The following is a 17386-nucleotide window of genomic DNA, read 5'->3' as shown; positions in this document are numbered from 1 at the left end:
AGGAAGGTAGAGCGTGGAGCATTTTCTTATTATGTACTTCTTTTTGGCTAAGTCTTTTTTGTTTTCTTTTTCCGGCTAGCTCTAGCCCTAGTAGAGGTCCGAATATGTCCAACTCTAAAACTAACATATTTAGTAAAGCAGCAGGGCAGATCCAAAATGTTCTAAGAATATCTTGAGGTCACTTTCCTAAATTATGACAAGCTAATGTGATTTGGTTCCAAAGATGCTACAAATATGATAAAGATGTTACAAGTTTGATCAAGCAGTTAGAGATACTAGTTGACTTAACAGTAAACTTAGGGAGATCATTTTGTTAAAAGAAAACACAAGATAGTATTTTAGTGCAATGAGAACTACAAGTCAATGACTTGACATACAAATTAAAACTAAACTAATCCACTTACCACATTTGTCGCAAAAAGAAGAACTACAACAAAGGGAAAAAAAAAAGGGGAAGGGGTCTGCTTAGAGACTTTGGATGAATGTATAATAAACACCATAAATGCTCATCCTATGGTGCCCTATGATCAAGTGAGCACTCATTTTTACCCTTTTCTCTTGTCTATACTAAGAGCTAACCAACAGTGGAAACAAGCATGAGTATTAATTAATGTAACACAGCTTAAACCCTATAGCAAAGTTGATAATTGTATTCAGCTTACAAGGCTAAAGCATGAGTGATCACTTTTAAGATAACTAAAGCAAAATTTGAACTCAACTAATCACACAAACCTAAACTAAGACATGCCAACATAGAACATAAAGCTTACGCACATTGGAGAGTTACATAGTGAGGAATTCTAATGAAAACAAGTAAAGAAAACATTGAATGCTAACCAGCTAAACCACACAAAGGGGGTTATCTTAACCATATTAAGATCGCATCCTATCAACCATCTCTAAAGATTTCAATTGTAACAGACCTGGAACTCTAGTTTACTCTTCCTTTTACTTAACATAAACCAATCAAAGCTGTCTGTATTGTGTATTAACATCTGAAACAGTATTCGTACTATTTTTGAGGCAGTACGAATCCTCCAAACTTTAAAACTACAGCAGCCTAAAAACTACGTTAATACTGTTTCCGACAAATACATCTAATCTAATCTAAGACATCTCAAACAAAGCACATAAATAATACATAATAACACACCAAGAAATAAAAAGGGATTTCTAGAATCACCGAGCAACGAACGGGGGACGGGAGTTAAACACATATTCGACGAAATTGATCGCCTTACACTAATTTACAACAAAACGAAGAGAGAACACAGTCCAGCCAACCAAACCAAGTATACGACAAGAAAATACTTGAACGACTACGTTTTTGCTTCTTATAAAATGAAAGACGAAGAGAGGACGAGTGTGGTTACCTTCTTCGTGAAAAATAAGGAAAAAGGGGGGAAATTTTGGGAGATGTTTTCAAATCTGAATGGTAACAAAAGGTTTTTACCATTGGCCGACTTATTTCTTTCACTCAGCCCATATTTTTAATTCATCAGCCCCAAATCCGAGCCCAATCAATTATTTTCAGACCAGCCATATTAATTCGGTCCATTTACAATCATCCCATTCTTTTAATTCACTAGCCCAAATCAATTAACTCATTTTTAATACCCAGCCCACACATCTGACCCGACCCGGGTCAATTTCTTCAGCCGCCACCCCTCCTCGTTCTCTCTCTTCTCTCTCTCTCCGCCCCCCCAAATTGTGCACAGAAAAATCCCAATACGTAAAGCCAGTGCCGTCTCCCGCCTACAGCACCGCTGATACCAGATCCACAAACAAAGAAAACTACAAGTCCAAAAACAGATAGAATTACAAAGCCAAAATCTTCAAAAGAATGAGTGGAGTTATAAGAAACAAAGTACAGAGAAAATTCAAGATGAGAGGTTACTCTCTCAAAGTTGAAGCACTCCCTGAAGTCCTCTCTTTCCTTAACCATTTTCCCTCCGATGCTTTAGACGACGCTCTTGAACTCCTTCTCGATGAGCTCCACCATCTTTCATGTCCGTACAACGAATCCACTTTTTGTCTTTTTTTTTCAGTTTTGTTTGTTGTAATTATTGTTTAATTTGGCAGTGAAATCTTCGATTTTGGATAAGGAGTCAGTGCATAAAGTGGTGAGCATTTTATTGGAGGCAGATGCTGCTGTTGAGGAGAACCCTAGTTCAAGTGGTTCACCTGCTTCTGCACTTCGTGTTATTGATGCTTTTCTTGTACCTAAATTTCGATATGATCCTGTTAAGAAGTACTTTCACGAGTATGCTACTCAACTCTTTTATCCATTTTTTTTTTTAATTTTAATTTTAATTTTAATTTATTGCTTTTCTTTTTGCCTTTTATCCTGGCTGCAACTTTAGGAATTGGGTATTTCTTTCATCTCTTTCCCTGTACCCTTTTCTAGGCACAGAAACAAGTAAAATAAATGTTTATTTTCTCCCATGGGGGTACTTGATTTCTAAATGAGAGATTTATTGCATTATTTATAGCTTAGAGACAGGTAACATCTCTAATTGCATCGCCCCTAACGAATCTGAAAGAAGAGGACGAAAACTTTGTGAATTTTATTTTAGTGAGCATGATCATAAAAATGTTTACTCTATAACTTTAAGGAATTTAACTATTTCATTGGAATGTAACCAGGGTGTAAGACAATTTATCCGCTTTGTTAGCGGAAACGTAAAAGAAAGAACACCACAAGATTTAACGTGGTTCGGATCAAAATGATCCTACGTCCACCAGAGAACAGTTGCCTTTTTATTATTAACACAGAAAGGGGAGATTTCCCAACTACACTTAAGAGAATTTCTCTCTCAACTCTCTACTCACTATAAAGGATTGTATGAATTTTGGGATGATGAACAAAGAAGAATTGCCTCTCATTTTATAGGCACAAAATGACTTGGGCTCCAAGTGTGCTACATGGCATTTCAATTCTCCTCCACATCTTTGGCTCCAAGCAATGCATTCTTTGGCTCCAAGTAAATCATCCTTTGGCTCCAAGTAATGGAAATCATCCAACTAAAATTGTCACATGGATTTTCTATCACAAGACAAAAAACCAACTCTTTCACGCTTGTTTAGGTTGATGTTTTTGTCAGTAATAGACGTATCTGAAAAGTTAGTTCTTTTTGTATTTGTATACAAATTGAGGAAAAAGTGACACCTTTATTTGAATTGGTATTATTGTATTTGTTCAAACCTTAGTCAAAAACAAGAATTTCAGTCCTAAAATAACTGAATACAAAAAATATGTTGCATTTTTTTTCCTGCAGCTGCATGTTTGCTTACCTTTCTGAAAGATCTGTGTATGGTTGTAGTTCCTATGCCTATAATTTTAAGTAAAAAGAAGACTTCCTTTTGTGTGTGTAGGCATACAGGGAGGCTTCCCATTCACGGCGATGCCTCTGCAAAAGCCATCTTATACAAGGATAGATTCCTCTTATTGTTCCAGAGATTATCTCGTGATCCACGGTTTTCAACCCTTGCTTTTGATGCCTCTACTTCTGAGCATGGCAGCTGTGAGGTGAGTGGCAACCATGATCCTACTTTAGATTCACATCTCTCTGGGTAGAGCTACGACTTTCAAGTTCCTGTGCAAGATGATGCTCACAGTAGGAAAATGGTTGTTTGCAGATATCTCCCATTCAATCTCTTGTTGGACGGGTAGGCAGAAGATGGATAATGGGAGTAATATCTCAGTTGGAGGATGGTCATTTCTACTTGGAAGACCTTACTGCAGCTGTTGAAGTAAATTTATCGAGTGCAATATCCTTTTCAGATGTTTTATCTCATTTCACTGCTCATGATAGTTGATACAACCACCGTGCTATTGCTACGAAGTAAAAGACTAGTATATTGGAATCTGAGTAGTTAATGTCCTTCATTAGCACGTTTTTCTCTTCTGATGTTGAATTGTCGCCGATGATTGTTTATCTTTCTTTAGTTCTTTAGTGGTCTTAGAAACCGAACCATTTGCTTATATCAGATATGTTTTTTCCTAAAACTCTTGGTTGCAGTTTTCTTTAAGTGTTTACTCCTATAATTAGTCTTACTGTTTTACAATTTCACTTCATGTTTATGTTTGGATTACGCCTTGGATGTGCTCCATCTTATTATAGAATGAAAGCACATTGAATCTGCTCCCTCTTTGTAGATGTCGGTGCTCTTAAATTGTGCTCTTATAGGTACAGTATTGGCAATTACATGCTGTATTATCCTTAACCTGCAGTACAAGATAACTACAGGTTTCTTTGTGGAAAATACAATTGTCCTGGCAGAGGGTGAAATGCAGTTGGATGGTGTTTTTCAGGTCAATTCTTGTACTCAATCTGTTCTTTAGATAAATACTTGAGAATAGGTATTCAGCAGCAACGTTAATTTTCATACTTTGTGGTGTAGTTTCAATGGTCTCCACTTTTAGTTTCTTATCAACAACTGACGAAGTAACTGCAGAAGAAGTGAGTTCTGCTCATTAAAAACCGATTTATATTCCTATTCTTACACGTGAAGAACAAGATCAATAAAGCTTTCCAAAGCTGAGTCTGTACCTACCAATTCAAAATTCTCTCAAGAAAAGCTTGCCAAATCCAGCTTGCATTAGTAATTTTTATTCTGACGTGACTGTTCACGAATTAGCAACTCCACCATGAAAGAGTCGATGTCAAAATTTTCGGCTGATTTTGGATATGTTGATAACTTAATATGATTGGTGGTTTGATTTATACCTAATTTGCTAAAAGTATTGTGCAGGTCAGAACATGTGGATTTCCTCCATTAGAGGACAGAGAAAAGTCCATGGCATTCTTTTCAGGATTAGACTTCTTTGGTGGTGGTATTCTTACCAAAGAGGAAACTGTATCCTTTTTTATTTGGTTTCAATAATAGAAAAATTGATAATACCATGACAAAAACTATTCATGGTAGCCAAAAATTGATATGAAGCTTCCCTAACTTCTGGAACAGCTGAGACTTGCAGAGCTGGAGAAAAAAGCTGTGAATGATATGTTTGTTATACTATCTGATATATGGCTGGACAGTGAGGAGGTATATATGTTTCTTTTTTTCTTTGTAAACCTCTCTTTCTTGTTTTAATACGCTTGATCTGGTTATGGTTGCCTAATCCACCATTCTCCCCTATCCTTAGAGAAGACTTTGGAAAATCTGGAGACTATCCTCAATGGTTATGAAAGTGTAGAGGTGGTTCCTTCTCTATTTGTCTTCATGGGAAATTTCTGCTCTCAGCCATTCAATCTTTCATTCAAGTCGATCTCAAGTCTCAGGCAAGTGAAAGTTTAAAATTTAGCTGTGTTACTGCTATGGTTATTTGTTGGTAAAGGAAGTGACAAATCAACATAATATACAGAGTTCAGTTTGGAAAGCTTGGACAAATGATTGCATCACACCAACGACTAAAAGATCATAGTCGGTTTCTTTTTATCCCTGGTCCTGATGATGTAGGTGTGTTTTTAAATGTTTTTAAATCATCACAATTTGTCGTTTAAGCTTCTCTACCAACTCAATAAATAATGAGAAGCTTTTCTCTTGTTTCTCCAGGTCCTTCAACAGCCTTACCCAGATGTCCTTTGCCTAAATACCTAACTGAAGAACTTCAGAAGTATGTTCCGAATGCAATATTCTCCAGTAACCCATGCAGGTATCCTTTGTCTGCTGCACACTGACTTTTGAATTAAACAACGAGAGCTTGAGCCTTTTTTTCAAATTTTTAAACAAAAAGAAAACAAGTAATGCAAATGTGTAGTTCACATTTAGATACCAATCAAAATGAGCACAATTAAAATCTTCAAGTCGTCCAGCAATCACTCATGTTATGTAATGTTGTGTGCACTTTGGGTGCTTGGATTGCATCTTCTGCTGAAATGTTAGCGAGTATTATATTATAGATGAAGTGATGCCTTCTTAACTTTTCATGTTGAAACAGAATCAGGTTTTACACCCAAGACATTGTGCTATTCCGCCAAGATATGCTTTATAGAATGCGAAGGTCATGTCTAATACCTCCCTCAACGGAAGAAACCAGTGATCCATTTGAGCATGTAAACTCCGTCTTCATATTCTCAAAGTTTGGATTTATTTTGGTATCACAGGTCGTGAAATTCAGGATGTGCTAATTTTTTGTTTTTCTTGCAGCTTGTTGCAACTATAATACATCAAAGCCATCTCTGCCCCCTCCCCTTGACGGTTCAACCCATTATCTGGAATTATGATCACGGTCTACACCTTTATCCAACCCCGCATACGGTACTTTCCTCTTTCTTCTATATATAGATTTTGTAGAAATTGCAGTTTCCTCCATCAGACAATGCATGTACGCCTTCCTATTTAAAAGCTGTGATCTTAAATCATCAGTATCTACCAACTTGGTGATGATTGCAGAAACATAAGTGAAGTCTATGATCTTGTGACACAGATCCCCCATGTGATTAAATAGTTTATATGTTGTCTCAAGTTGAAGACATGTTATTCTCTAATTTTTCGTACTGTTATGACCTGAAATTGATAACAGGATACACTTTTGAACTAACTGTAATTGATAAAAGTTTTTCTGATATTTCCAAACAGATAGTTTTAGGGGACAAAAGTGAGCAGAAAGCTTTCAGGTGCACAGGAGTTACATGCTTTAATCCTGGTTCCTTCTCAAATGATGGCACATTTGTGGCATACCGGCCGTGCAATCAGGAAGTAGAATTATCAGCATTGTAACTTGTAAGCATCAACTTCAAGCTGGCATCTTAGCTTAGTGATTTAACTCTTTGGTGGCTAAATTAGTCTCAATTGTCTTTTGGCTCTTTCATTATCTTTTTCCGTCTATATCTTTTTCATCAATATTTATGTACCCAAATAATGGAAAACAAGAAGATGGTATTATCAAAACAAATGGATCCAAAGATATGGAGTAAATTACCAGAAGATGTGTTGGAATATTTGCTTTCATTTCTTCCATTAAAGACTTTCTTGAAACTCAGATCAACTTGTAAGCATTTCAACACTCTTCTTTTTTCACCTCCTTTTATTTCCAAACACTCCCCTAAATCTTCTAATTCATCACCTTTTTCTTCATTTTTCTTACTTTCACACCCACAATTTCCAAGACAGTACCCTCTTTTTGACACTGTTCACAACAACTGGAGAAATTTATCTCTTTGTATTTCACCTGTTTTGCCATCTTCTTCATTTGTTCTTTTATCTTCTTCTAATGGTTTGCTTTGTTTCACTCGCCCAAGTTCTAATTCTTTCATTATAACAAATGTTTTAGCAAGAACTTCAAGGGTTGTTAAATTTCCAACTTTGCCTTTTGCTTTTGAGTCCCTAACTTTGATTTCTTCAAGTAATAATGGATACAAGCTTTTTGTGATGTCTACTGTTGGATCTTCAAGCCAAGTTTTTGTCTATGATTCTTTGGTTCATTCTTGGAGTCAATTTGGAGGATTTGATCTGATTTTAAATGAAAATCATCATCAAGAAGGTGTTTTTTATAAAGGGTATTTGTATTTTATTACCCCAGAGCCTTATTTTATAGTATGTATGGATCTTGATACTGGGAAGTGGCAAAGATCCAATTTTGCGCTGCCTAATGAGCTTGCTTTTGCTAGATTGGTGAGTGACGGTGATAGGAAATTGTACTTGATTAGTGGAAATGGAAGTAATGGGATTTCAAGAAGCATGAAGTTGTGGGAATTGGATGAAAATTCCAAGATTTGGGTGGATGTTGAGAATGTGCCAGAATTGATTTGTAAGAAGTTTTTATCAGTTTGTTACCACAACTATGAACATGTTTATTGCTTTTGGCATAAAGGGTTGATTTGTGTTTGTTGCTATTCTTGGCCTGAGATTTTGTATTACAAGGTTGCTAGAAGGACTTGGCATTGGCTTCCAAAATGCCCTTCATTGCCTGATAAATGGAGCTGTGGATTTAGATGGTTTTCCTTTGTTCCTGAGCTATATGCCTTTGTGTAATAGTAACATCAATTGGTTCTAAAGGTTTTTGTTCTTTGACTCTCTTTATGTTGTGTTCTTTTCTTTTTGGTTTTGGTGTATATAGGAGTAGCATTGTGTTTTATTCGCTACAGTTAGCAGTGATTTATTAGCATATGAAAACCTTGTAGAGGCATTGTTTTTTTTAAAAGAATTTGAGTGGTGTTGTTGAATTTTGGTGTACTTTGAAAAGGAAGACAATTGAATTTCTTGTCTTGGTTTGGACAATTTTGTATGGCTTTAATCTTCAGACGGTGATTGATGTCTCCATGTTTGTGGAAAAGAACTTGTTATCAACGTGCAATGAATGTGGAGTAATACTTGTGCGTGTGAAGAATGCTCAGGAATAATATAACGGCATCAGAGAATTTCCCACAAGCTGTGGCCCTATATGCAGCTTTAAGTTTTTCTTCCAGCTGACCAAAATTAAAGACAAGGGCAGGTGGACCCCGCACATTGGGACTAGCTGACTCACTCCAACCTCTCTCAATCGCCAAAGAGATAATGGGTGCAGAGGAGAAGGCACACAGATGTGTGTGGCTTCCCATATGAAGTGCAAACAGCTGCTTTAAAGGAGAGAAGTTCCTAATCCCTAGTTGTCGGGTCAGTAACCGCATAGCAGTGTCGAAATTGCCAGCAGCCGTATGTTCAGCAGCAAGAGATGATTTTTGGACGCAAGTCTGGGCCACAGACATGCCAGGGGTTGGGATAACAAAAAGGGAAGAGCGAGCATTTGAAGCAGTCTTTGGTGTGTGAAGATCCAGATCCTCATGATCCCATCTCCATCTTTGTCATTTTCTTCTTGTCCTTCCTCATTCTGCAGAGTTTCCACGTCACCAATAGCCAGTGACTCACCCCAATCATCATCTGCAGCCTCCTCATACTCCTCATGTCCACCCCTGGCTGTAGCATACTGACCAACCTTCAAATATCCCTTTTGTCACCATCAATAGATGCCAGTCTCCCCCACCCAAGATTGGAGTAGGGGGAAGCAACAGAGATGCTTTCATGTCATTTGGCAATGATGGAACATTACCACTCAATTCTTCAGCAAGACGCTCAGCACTGTCCTTGAGTCCGTGGACTGCAGCTGTAATGTATGCTAGGGGCAGATGACCAGAAATCTCCAAAATCTTAACACGCTCACGAACATCACCAAGGTACAAGGCATTGTGGAATTGACTCATAACTTCATTCTTTACTTCAGCTATTTTCATCATTTTTGATAACTTATCCAGGTTTCCTGTTATTAGATAAAGGAAAGAGAGCCTCTTAAAGTTCATCGTCTTCTGGTAGGCATATTCAACAATACCTGCATTAACCTGCCTAAGGGGCAAGGGCCTCCACCCCAAGCCTATACCAGTGATCTTTCTGATCAATCTTCTTAGCAGATTCAAGAGCTATCTCAATGTTCCCACTTTCAAGGATAAGTTGAAACTTGAAACAAGTAAGCTCATCCTTAACAAAATGAAGAGCAACCTCAGGAAAACCCTTCTGCTGCAAATGGGCAATCAGGGCTTGACCACAAAGCTCTGAGTTTTTTTTTATCATACTCATAACTTGATCATATCTCTTTCTAAGCGGGCCAGTTTGAAAATGTATTCGGTCGAATCAATAATAATAGGAAGGTTTTTCCCATCTTGACCCAAGCAAAAGAGAGTCTTCCCACATATCTTGGTAATGTAGACTGGAACGTCTAAGGTTTTGATGATTCCACTATCCCCATTAGGACGACAGTACTTGATTATGGTTAGGTGTTGTAGAGTCCGGAACCAAAATGCCCTCGAAAAAAACTTTTTGAATCAAAATACCCCAACAAAAAAATAAGTTACAAAAGTACCTATAGCGCAATATTTTACTGCGCTATAGCACTAACGAAGACGGAGCCGTTAAGTACTATAACGCAGTAAAATAATGCGCTATCCAAAACCGTGAGTCACCTATAACGCATTATTTTACTGCGTTATAGGAGTTTGTCTCTCTCCTATAGCGCAGTAAAATACTGCGCTATATAACTCCTCTATAACCCGATCGGGTTCCACCACTGGTCCCCTCCAGTGGAAAAAAAAAATTCAAAACGCCATTGGAGGCGATTTGAGGTGGTCCCCACGTCTTAAAAACGTCATTTTCTATTAAATTTCATCCGGAAAGTTTAGATTCTCGGTATATTCAAGTTAAGGAGCAAGATTCTAAGTTCGAATTTTGAGAAAAAGCGGCGTACAACTCGATTAAAATAACTCTACAAATAATCTTCGATTAAAATTTTCTACTATGAACTTTTGTTATTATTTTGTTATATACATTATATTGCATGCATGTTTTACATTTAATCGTCCTTAATTTCCAAAAAAAAAAAAAGCAAATTTCATTTATTTTTTTTTGGTTTGATCGGGCTGGCTATGCAGTGGCTTAAGCCACTGTTCCGTTTTTTTTTTGGTTTAATTCATTATTTGTTAAATGTTTATGAATTGTTAATTTGTTAAATATTTATGCATTGTTAATTTGTTAAATGTTTATGCATTGTTAATTTGTTAAATGTTTATGCATTGTTATTTTGTTATATGTTTATGAGTTGTTAATTTGGTTAATTATTTATGAATTGTTAATTTGGTTAATTATTTATGAATTGTTAATGAATTATTATTTTGTTAATTGAGTATTTGTTAAATATTCTTTATGAATTGAAAGAAGTTGATTGGTAATGAATTATTATATTGTTAACACTTTGTTTGGATGATTGTTATGTATTGTTTTGACATTTATCGTATTGTGTTGTATTGTATAGGACCAAATCAGTGGTTACATAAAATAGAACCTTTCGTCGTTACATAACAATAAAATTAAAGTAGCAACCAAAGCAAACATTTTATTTAAACTAACAACATAATATAATACAATAGGTAACAACCATCCAAACAAGTTGTAAACGATTATGAAATGTTAATCTATACAATTTTAAAAGCGTGAATATATATGTTAAATAAAAAAAAATATCTTAAAAATGTAAAGTTTATGGAAAATATGTGGTCGACGAATATACTCTCTTAGTTTAATTTTATCGTAGTTGTGTTGGCTATTTGGTCAACTAAAAATGTATCACATATTCAAAATAGAGTTCCAAACAAATATTACTGCTAAATTTCGATTAGTTAATATAATTTATCTTTCATTTCAAGAATAATGACTAATTTAGTTTGTACAGATCGGACTCTTTCATGGATCCGAATGTTCCTCCTGGGCCTGATGATCACCCAGGGCCCGCTGTTCACCCGGGGCCCGCTGATAGATCAATATTGTCTTTGCAAGACAATCATAGGTCAGAGTTATTATGGGCCGGTACTATAGGGATATCTACTAGGTTCCGTCCCCGTAGGCTGCAGAGAGCGTGGGCTCTTTTACGCGAGCACCCCCCACACCCTCGCGTGTTGGAGATATTATTTCGGGGCGGCATCTACCGTTGCGTGTCCGTTGGTCGGGTACAGCATGATTGAGCGCTCATCACGGCAATGGTTGAGCGGTGGAGGCCAGAGACACATACCTTCTATCTTCGCACTGGTGAGGCCACGATTACACTTCAGGATGTCGAGGTCCTCTTAGGATTGCGGGTTGATGGAGAGCCACTGTACACTCGGTACGAGCCTCCTCCTGGTCAGACGTGGGTGACAGAGTTGACTAGGCTCACCCACTTCATGCCTGATGCCGCGGCCCAGATATCGGGACAGAGTCGGGTTCAGCTTAGTGCACTCTGCACTTATTTGGAGGGTCTGTATCCGGTTGACGACGGCACCCCGCAGGACGATGTTGATCGTCATGCTCGTTTGTACCTGCTTATTATATTCGGGGGCATCTTGTTCCCAAATTCATCGGGTGCCTTTGTCAGTTTACGTTACTTGGTTTTCTTGGAGCATCTGGACCGCTTGGGAGACTACAGCTGGGGCGGTGCTGTTTTGGCGTATCTTTACAGATGCCTGTGCCGAGCATCTATTGGTGCTGTCAGAGATGTGTGTGCATTTTTTGCTCTTCTCCAGGTAATATTTAAGTGTGCGTTCCTTTAATGTCAACAAACCTCTTGAAAGGACGACTAAAAAATCGTAATTTTTAATATCACTTACAGTTATGGGCGTGAGAGAGGATGCTGTCTTTTCAGACCGTACCTAGGCATCACCTCGAGATTGACATGCCTTATGCGAGGAGGTGGACAACGGGTTTTGACCAGGATGTCGATACGCACCACAGTATTCTTCCATTCCGGGACCAGCTTGATCACATGACGGACGATCGGGCTGCCGTTGATGATGATTTTCTGGCTTTCATGGCTGTCCAGCTCCACCGTTGGGAGAACAGGTTGGGCACTTTAGCGGTGGTCGGCCATTTGACTCCCATTGAGCATTACATACGCTGGTATTATCAGATCACACGCCGATTGATCGGCAACCCCGCTTTGCGTCCCCCTTGGGATGTAGGATATTCAGCACTCGCGGGGCAGTACAAGGCATTGGTAAGTTTACCGTGTTTAGATTTATCTAATTTCATTAATTGTTACGTTTTAAAAATAAACATTTTTTGTTTCTGTTAAACACAACTGCAATTGGTGGCCGTACAACGTTTACGCATCTTGGGGTTAGAGCATATGCCTTACCCTGGGCTTGCGGGGCTTGCCGCGTAGATGGTTAGGATTTCCGAGGATGGTATCTGCCAGGCAGGCGAGATTAGGCGCGTGGCGGAGCCTTTTCCGAAGGCTGAGTATCAGGCAGCACCGGGTGCTCCCTGAGGAGGAGGCCATGCTGGCAGAGGACGCCGTGCTGCCGGAGGATGCCGGGCGCGTAAAGGACGCAGCGCTGCTGCTAGAGGACCTGGTGGTGGAGGACTGGTAGATGAGGCGGATGAGGCCGATCCCATTCCATAGGGCGTTCACGGTCTAGTCCATCCGCAGCCATTCCAGGCCGGTGGCAGCTCACCTGGGGACTCACCTACGTTTACGCCGGTGCTCTTACTTGCTGAGATACCCGGGTCTTCATCACAACCGAGTCAGAATGCATACATGGAGGAGCGTGATAACGTTGATTGGGCGGCATTACGCGCTTCATTAGTTGATGAGCGGCCTGTGAGGAATTTAGAGGGAGTCCGGATTCTTGACTTCGATGAGTTTTTTATCCCGGTTAGTATTTAAAATACTTATTTGTTCATTTAAATTATTTATTTTAAATATATATATGTTACTCATTATTTAGTATTATTTTATATTTTAGGATTCGGCGTCAGCGGGTCCACCAGAGCCACCCACTCAGGCATTTTCTCATAGGCCTACCGAGCCAGCGATGTCTTCCCATGTGACTGTCGATCCACATGTAAGCTTTTAATTAAAATTAGTTTTATTCAATATAAGGTCAATATTTAATATACATATTTGATCATTTAAAGTACTTATTATTTCATTTTTTTCATATTTTAGGATTCGGCGCCAGTGGGTCCACAGGAGCTGCCCATTCCGGAGCATTCTCATCAGCCTGCCGAGGCAGAGGTGTCTTCTCATGAGACTACCGAGGCGCATGTAAGTTTTTTACTTAAAACTAATTTTATTCAATATAAGGTAAATATTTATTTAATTTTTATAACATTTACTTGAACTTCGAACAGCATCTCGTCCAGGAGACTACCTCATATTCACCATCACACCCATCTCAGGAGCCTAGAGACCCATCTCAGGAGCCTTCTCAGGCGCCCGTTGACACACAGGTTTGATTAAATAAATAACGTTAATGTATTCAATATAAATAAGAAATGGTACTAATATTTATATACTTTTCAGGTTCATCCTTCGGCGCCTGCGGTGGCGACTCCCGACGAGGAAGAGGTCGAGTTTCCAGACCCAGCTCAGCCTGAGGTTCTGAGTGTGCCAGCGGGACAAGATCCCAAGAAGAAGCACGTTCTAGTTAAGGGCGCAAGGGCTAGGGGAAAAGGAGATGATCATGACTTGGAGCGCCCGGTTATTAAGAGGAAAAAGGGCGACACGGAGACGATGGCGAGGGCGGTGGGGATGGTATGAGCCTTAGGCCTAGGGATAGTCTCCGACATACTACATGTGGGACCCATCCTAGATAGTGTATATACATTAGTGTTGTACAATTTATCGTAAATATTATACATTTTTTGCATATTTATAAATATTATCATTAGTCTTTATTATTGTTTATAGTTTCACATCCTAAATTGATGATTAAAAAAACGTGACACATTCGAAATAAAGTTAAACATTAATTTAAAAATAAGACGAAACCCTAAAAGATAAATAACTTAAAGCTAATGACTACAAGTCTTCAAACAAAAAAGGACTTCGAGCACTTTTCAACTACTAAAATGACAATCCAAAGTATCACGTATTCTTGATGTGTTAAGCCTATTTTATTAATGGTACAAATATAACTAGAGTTCTATATAAAATATTAAAGTTTCGGAGTCTCAAAGCATGATTAATATATGGCTAAACTACGTAAAAAAGATAAATTACGTAAAGAGGAGTGAAGGTGGTGGGAATGGGAAGCTCCTATAACGCGGTAAAATAATGCGTTATAGGTGCTTTACAGTTTTGGATAGCGCATTATTTTACTGCGTTATAGCAGTTAACGGCTCCGTCTCCGTTAGTGCTATAGCGCAGTAAAATACTGCGCTATGGGTACTTTAGTAACTTATTTTTTTGTTGAGGTATTTTGGTTCAAAAAGTTTTTTTCGGAGGCATTTTGGTTCCGGACTAGGTGTTGTATATGTGTAGACCCCATGGTCATCCCAGGAATCACTCTTGACACGAATTTTCTCGTGAAGAGTGCAATAGTGCACAGGGTTCTTATCAGCTATTACTATGGAATGCTTGCTAAGCAAAGCAACAATTTCCATGTCAGGTGACCAAACAGCATACCTGACAAAAGGAGTCTGTAGCTCTCCAAGAACAATTCTCTGCTGGAGATCGAAGACAACAACACTGTCCTCTGCCCTGCATAATAAGTTTCCTGTGCCGGCATAATATATTGCATCAGTAGCAGCAGTAGGAAGAAGGGTTTTCTTAACAGTTTCATTTTTCAGATCTTTAACCAGGACTTGGTTGGTTCTCTTCTCAAGCACTGCAAACCTGTTCCAAGCAACAAAAACTGCTGATCGTCCATTTCCTTTTTTCCCATTTGGAATAGGCTGACCCCTAACATAACTTTCCTTAGGTAAAATATATAGTTTATAGGAACCTCCATCCATGTCCCAACAGGTCAAAACTACATCAGTAGGAGTGTAAGAAAGTGCTCGTGGACCTGGGGTAAGAGGGTACCCACCGGGCATTCTATATTGCATCAACTCATTTTCCTTCTGAGTAGGATACTTGTACACATGGAGTAGATTCTCCTTCAGATAAAACAAAGAATCTCCGCTCACAGTGCAAGGCGTTCTCTCCCCAACTTGAACACTATCATCCCATTGTCATGACCAGCTGCTAGAAGATTCATGTCAGGATGAGCTGCAAGGGTCCAGAATCTGTCATGCGCCCTGTGGAAAACATGAAGACGAATCCCACATTTAGCATCTGACTCTAGAATGCGCTTATCCTCTGAAGAAACAACAATACCCTGACTTGCGTTGAACAAAACACATGATACATTATTCTCCTGGCCTCCCAATGCGAACACCTCCTGAGCCTTCATATCTAGACATATCACAAAACAATTAGCAACCTCAGTGTCAACCTGAAAAATTAAGATCAACAATGCATTTAATATTCATAGTTCTACCCCTGACCACCGAATCCAAGCTGAAGCAGCACCTGTTTAATTTATTTTTTTATCAATTTAAGTGACATTAAGTAAATTGGGTTTACTTTAAGATTTAGAGCATACCTTTCATCTCCCAGATCCTCGTCACACCATCATCTGCACCAGATACTATTATGGGCACCGTAGGATGAAATGAAGCCCAGTTAACCCCTCGATTGTGACCCTTCAGAATATATTTCACAATAGCATCTGCTCTACCGAAGAAGTCATCAGCAGAAGAAACAGTTTTCTTTCTTAGGGCACCGATATCCCAGTCCCGAACAGTCTGATCTAGAGATGCAGAGACAACCAAGTTGTCTTTGGGATGAAATAAGGCAGACATCCCATAATGGTTGTGCCCACTCAAGACAAAAATACAAGTGCGGGACTGCCAGTTCCATATCCTGATTGTCTGATCATCACTTGCGCTGATAATCCAGGGATCCATGATGAAATTGAACAGTGCAAATATAATCAAGATGACCAAGCAGGGTAAATAGGCACCATTGAAGCTTATAATTCCAGACCTTTATCGTGTAGTCATTCCCTGCGAGCATTAATATATACTGAGACCATTCTAACACAGTATTTCCATTATGCAAATGCACAAAGACATAGGGGTTTGGGGAGGGCAGAAATGTCACGATGGACCAAATCTACGAGAATAATGCTACAACAGATGGTAATAGTTATCAAAAGACAAAAAACTACAATAATAATGCTAAAACTACAACAGACATCGTGCTCCAGACTACCACAAGCCTACCCCGCCAAAAAGCAATACCTCACTCAACTATCTACTAACCTTCACGACCAGTGGCAGAGTCCGGATCTGCGATAAGGGGATTCAAAATAAGGAGGAGTAAACACCTAAAAAAGCTCAAAGGGGGTTCAACGTCTACTATCTATACATAAAAAATTATTTTAACCATGTATAAACCATGTAATTTTTTGCCGAAGGGGGTTCGGATGAACCCCTTAGCTGTATGTAGCTCCATACCCTTCTATCTAAGGTCTATGGCACATATTTTACAGCTATGCAACAGTATATATTCTTAAAAGAAAAAAAGAAAAGGAAAGTTCCAGAAACAAAGAGAGGTTGAGAGTTGTGAAAATGAACGCCATGAACGGGGCCAATGTGTTCGTCGAATGATCAATGAGAGTTCCCATACGGTAATCCCAAAGCTGTATCCCACCGCTGTGAAGGCTAGCTAAAATCCATGGCCTTTTGCTATGAAAACTGAGTCCTTTAACTCGATTACTCTTCGTCTCCAATTTCGTAAACATCTCAACTTTAGGGTACATTTGGTCTCTCTGTGTGTCAGAGTGTTGGAAGTAGATAATGATTAAGACTTGTTCGTACCAAATAATTTTTTAATCTTAACATAAACAAATGCACATAATAGCCTAAGGTCCATTCAGATTCAGACCAAGTGTAAACAAATGAGACCTTAGTATAATAGTTAACCGTTTCAAAAGGAATATACTGTGCATGTATAATTAAGAAAACGAAAATATTTACCTTAAAAATGGTGTGTTGATCTCATTTATTCATTTAGCTAGCTTTATAACGGAAGAATCCAACCCCTCGGAAATCC

The 17386-nt window shown here is 38.7% G+C and overlaps 3 protein-coding genes and 1 pseudogene across 3 annotated transcripts; 3 read left to right on the top strand and 1 right to left on the bottom strand.

The window, feature by feature from the left end:
• Nucleotides 1–17075, bottom strand: part of LOC132627771 (coatomer subunit alpha-1-like) — a 24249-nt pseudogene extending 7174 nt beyond the window's left edge.
• LOC132627775 (DNA polymerase epsilon subunit B-like) lies at nucleotides 1686–6726 on the top strand. Its single transcript, XM_060343350.1, has 13 exons — nucleotides 1686–2009; nucleotides 2083–2263; nucleotides 3376–3529; nucleotides 3640–3771; nucleotides 4238–4315; nucleotides 4756–4860; nucleotides 4969–5049; nucleotides 5155–5285; nucleotides 5369–5463; nucleotides 5560–5659; nucleotides 5945–6059; nucleotides 6154–6264; nucleotides 6586–6726. The coding sequence occupies exons 1-13, from the start codon at nucleotides 1844–1846 to the stop codon at nucleotides 6724–6726; spliced, it is 1590 nt and encodes a 529-aa protein (XP_060199333.1). The 5' UTR covers nucleotides 1686–1843.
• LOC132627773 (F-box/kelch-repeat protein At5g43190-like) lies at nucleotides 6868–8028 on the top strand. The gene has a single exon (XM_060343347.1). The coding sequence runs from the start codon at nucleotides 6868–6870 to the stop codon at nucleotides 7978–7980; it is 1113 nt and encodes a 370-aa protein (XP_060199330.1). The 3' UTR covers nucleotides 7981–8028.
• On the top strand, nucleotides 9022–14163 carry LOC132627774 (uncharacterized). Its single transcript, XM_060343349.1, has 8 exons — nucleotides 9022–9158; nucleotides 9252–9445; nucleotides 11201–12026; nucleotides 12113–13156; nucleotides 13248–13346; nucleotides 13451–13549; nucleotides 13636–13734; nucleotides 13808–14163. The coding sequence occupies exons 4-8, from the start codon at nucleotides 13040–13042 to the stop codon at nucleotides 14042–14044; spliced, it is 651 nt and encodes a 216-aa protein (XP_060199332.1). The 5' UTR covers nucleotides 9022–9158; nucleotides 9252–9445; nucleotides 11201–12026; nucleotides 12113–13039; the 3' UTR covers nucleotides 14045–14163.
• Nucleotides 17076–17386: the final 311 nt, after the last annotated feature.

The sequence above is a fragment of the Lycium barbarum genome, chromosome 2 (assembly GCF_019175385.1).
Source record: "Lycium barbarum isolate Lr01 chromosome 2, ASM1917538v2, whole genome shotgun sequence".
Taxonomy (NCBI): Eukaryota; Viridiplantae; Streptophyta; class Magnoliopsida; order Solanales; family Solanaceae; genus Lycium; species Lycium barbarum.
This window is presented reverse-complemented; position numbering and strand designations above follow the sequence as displayed.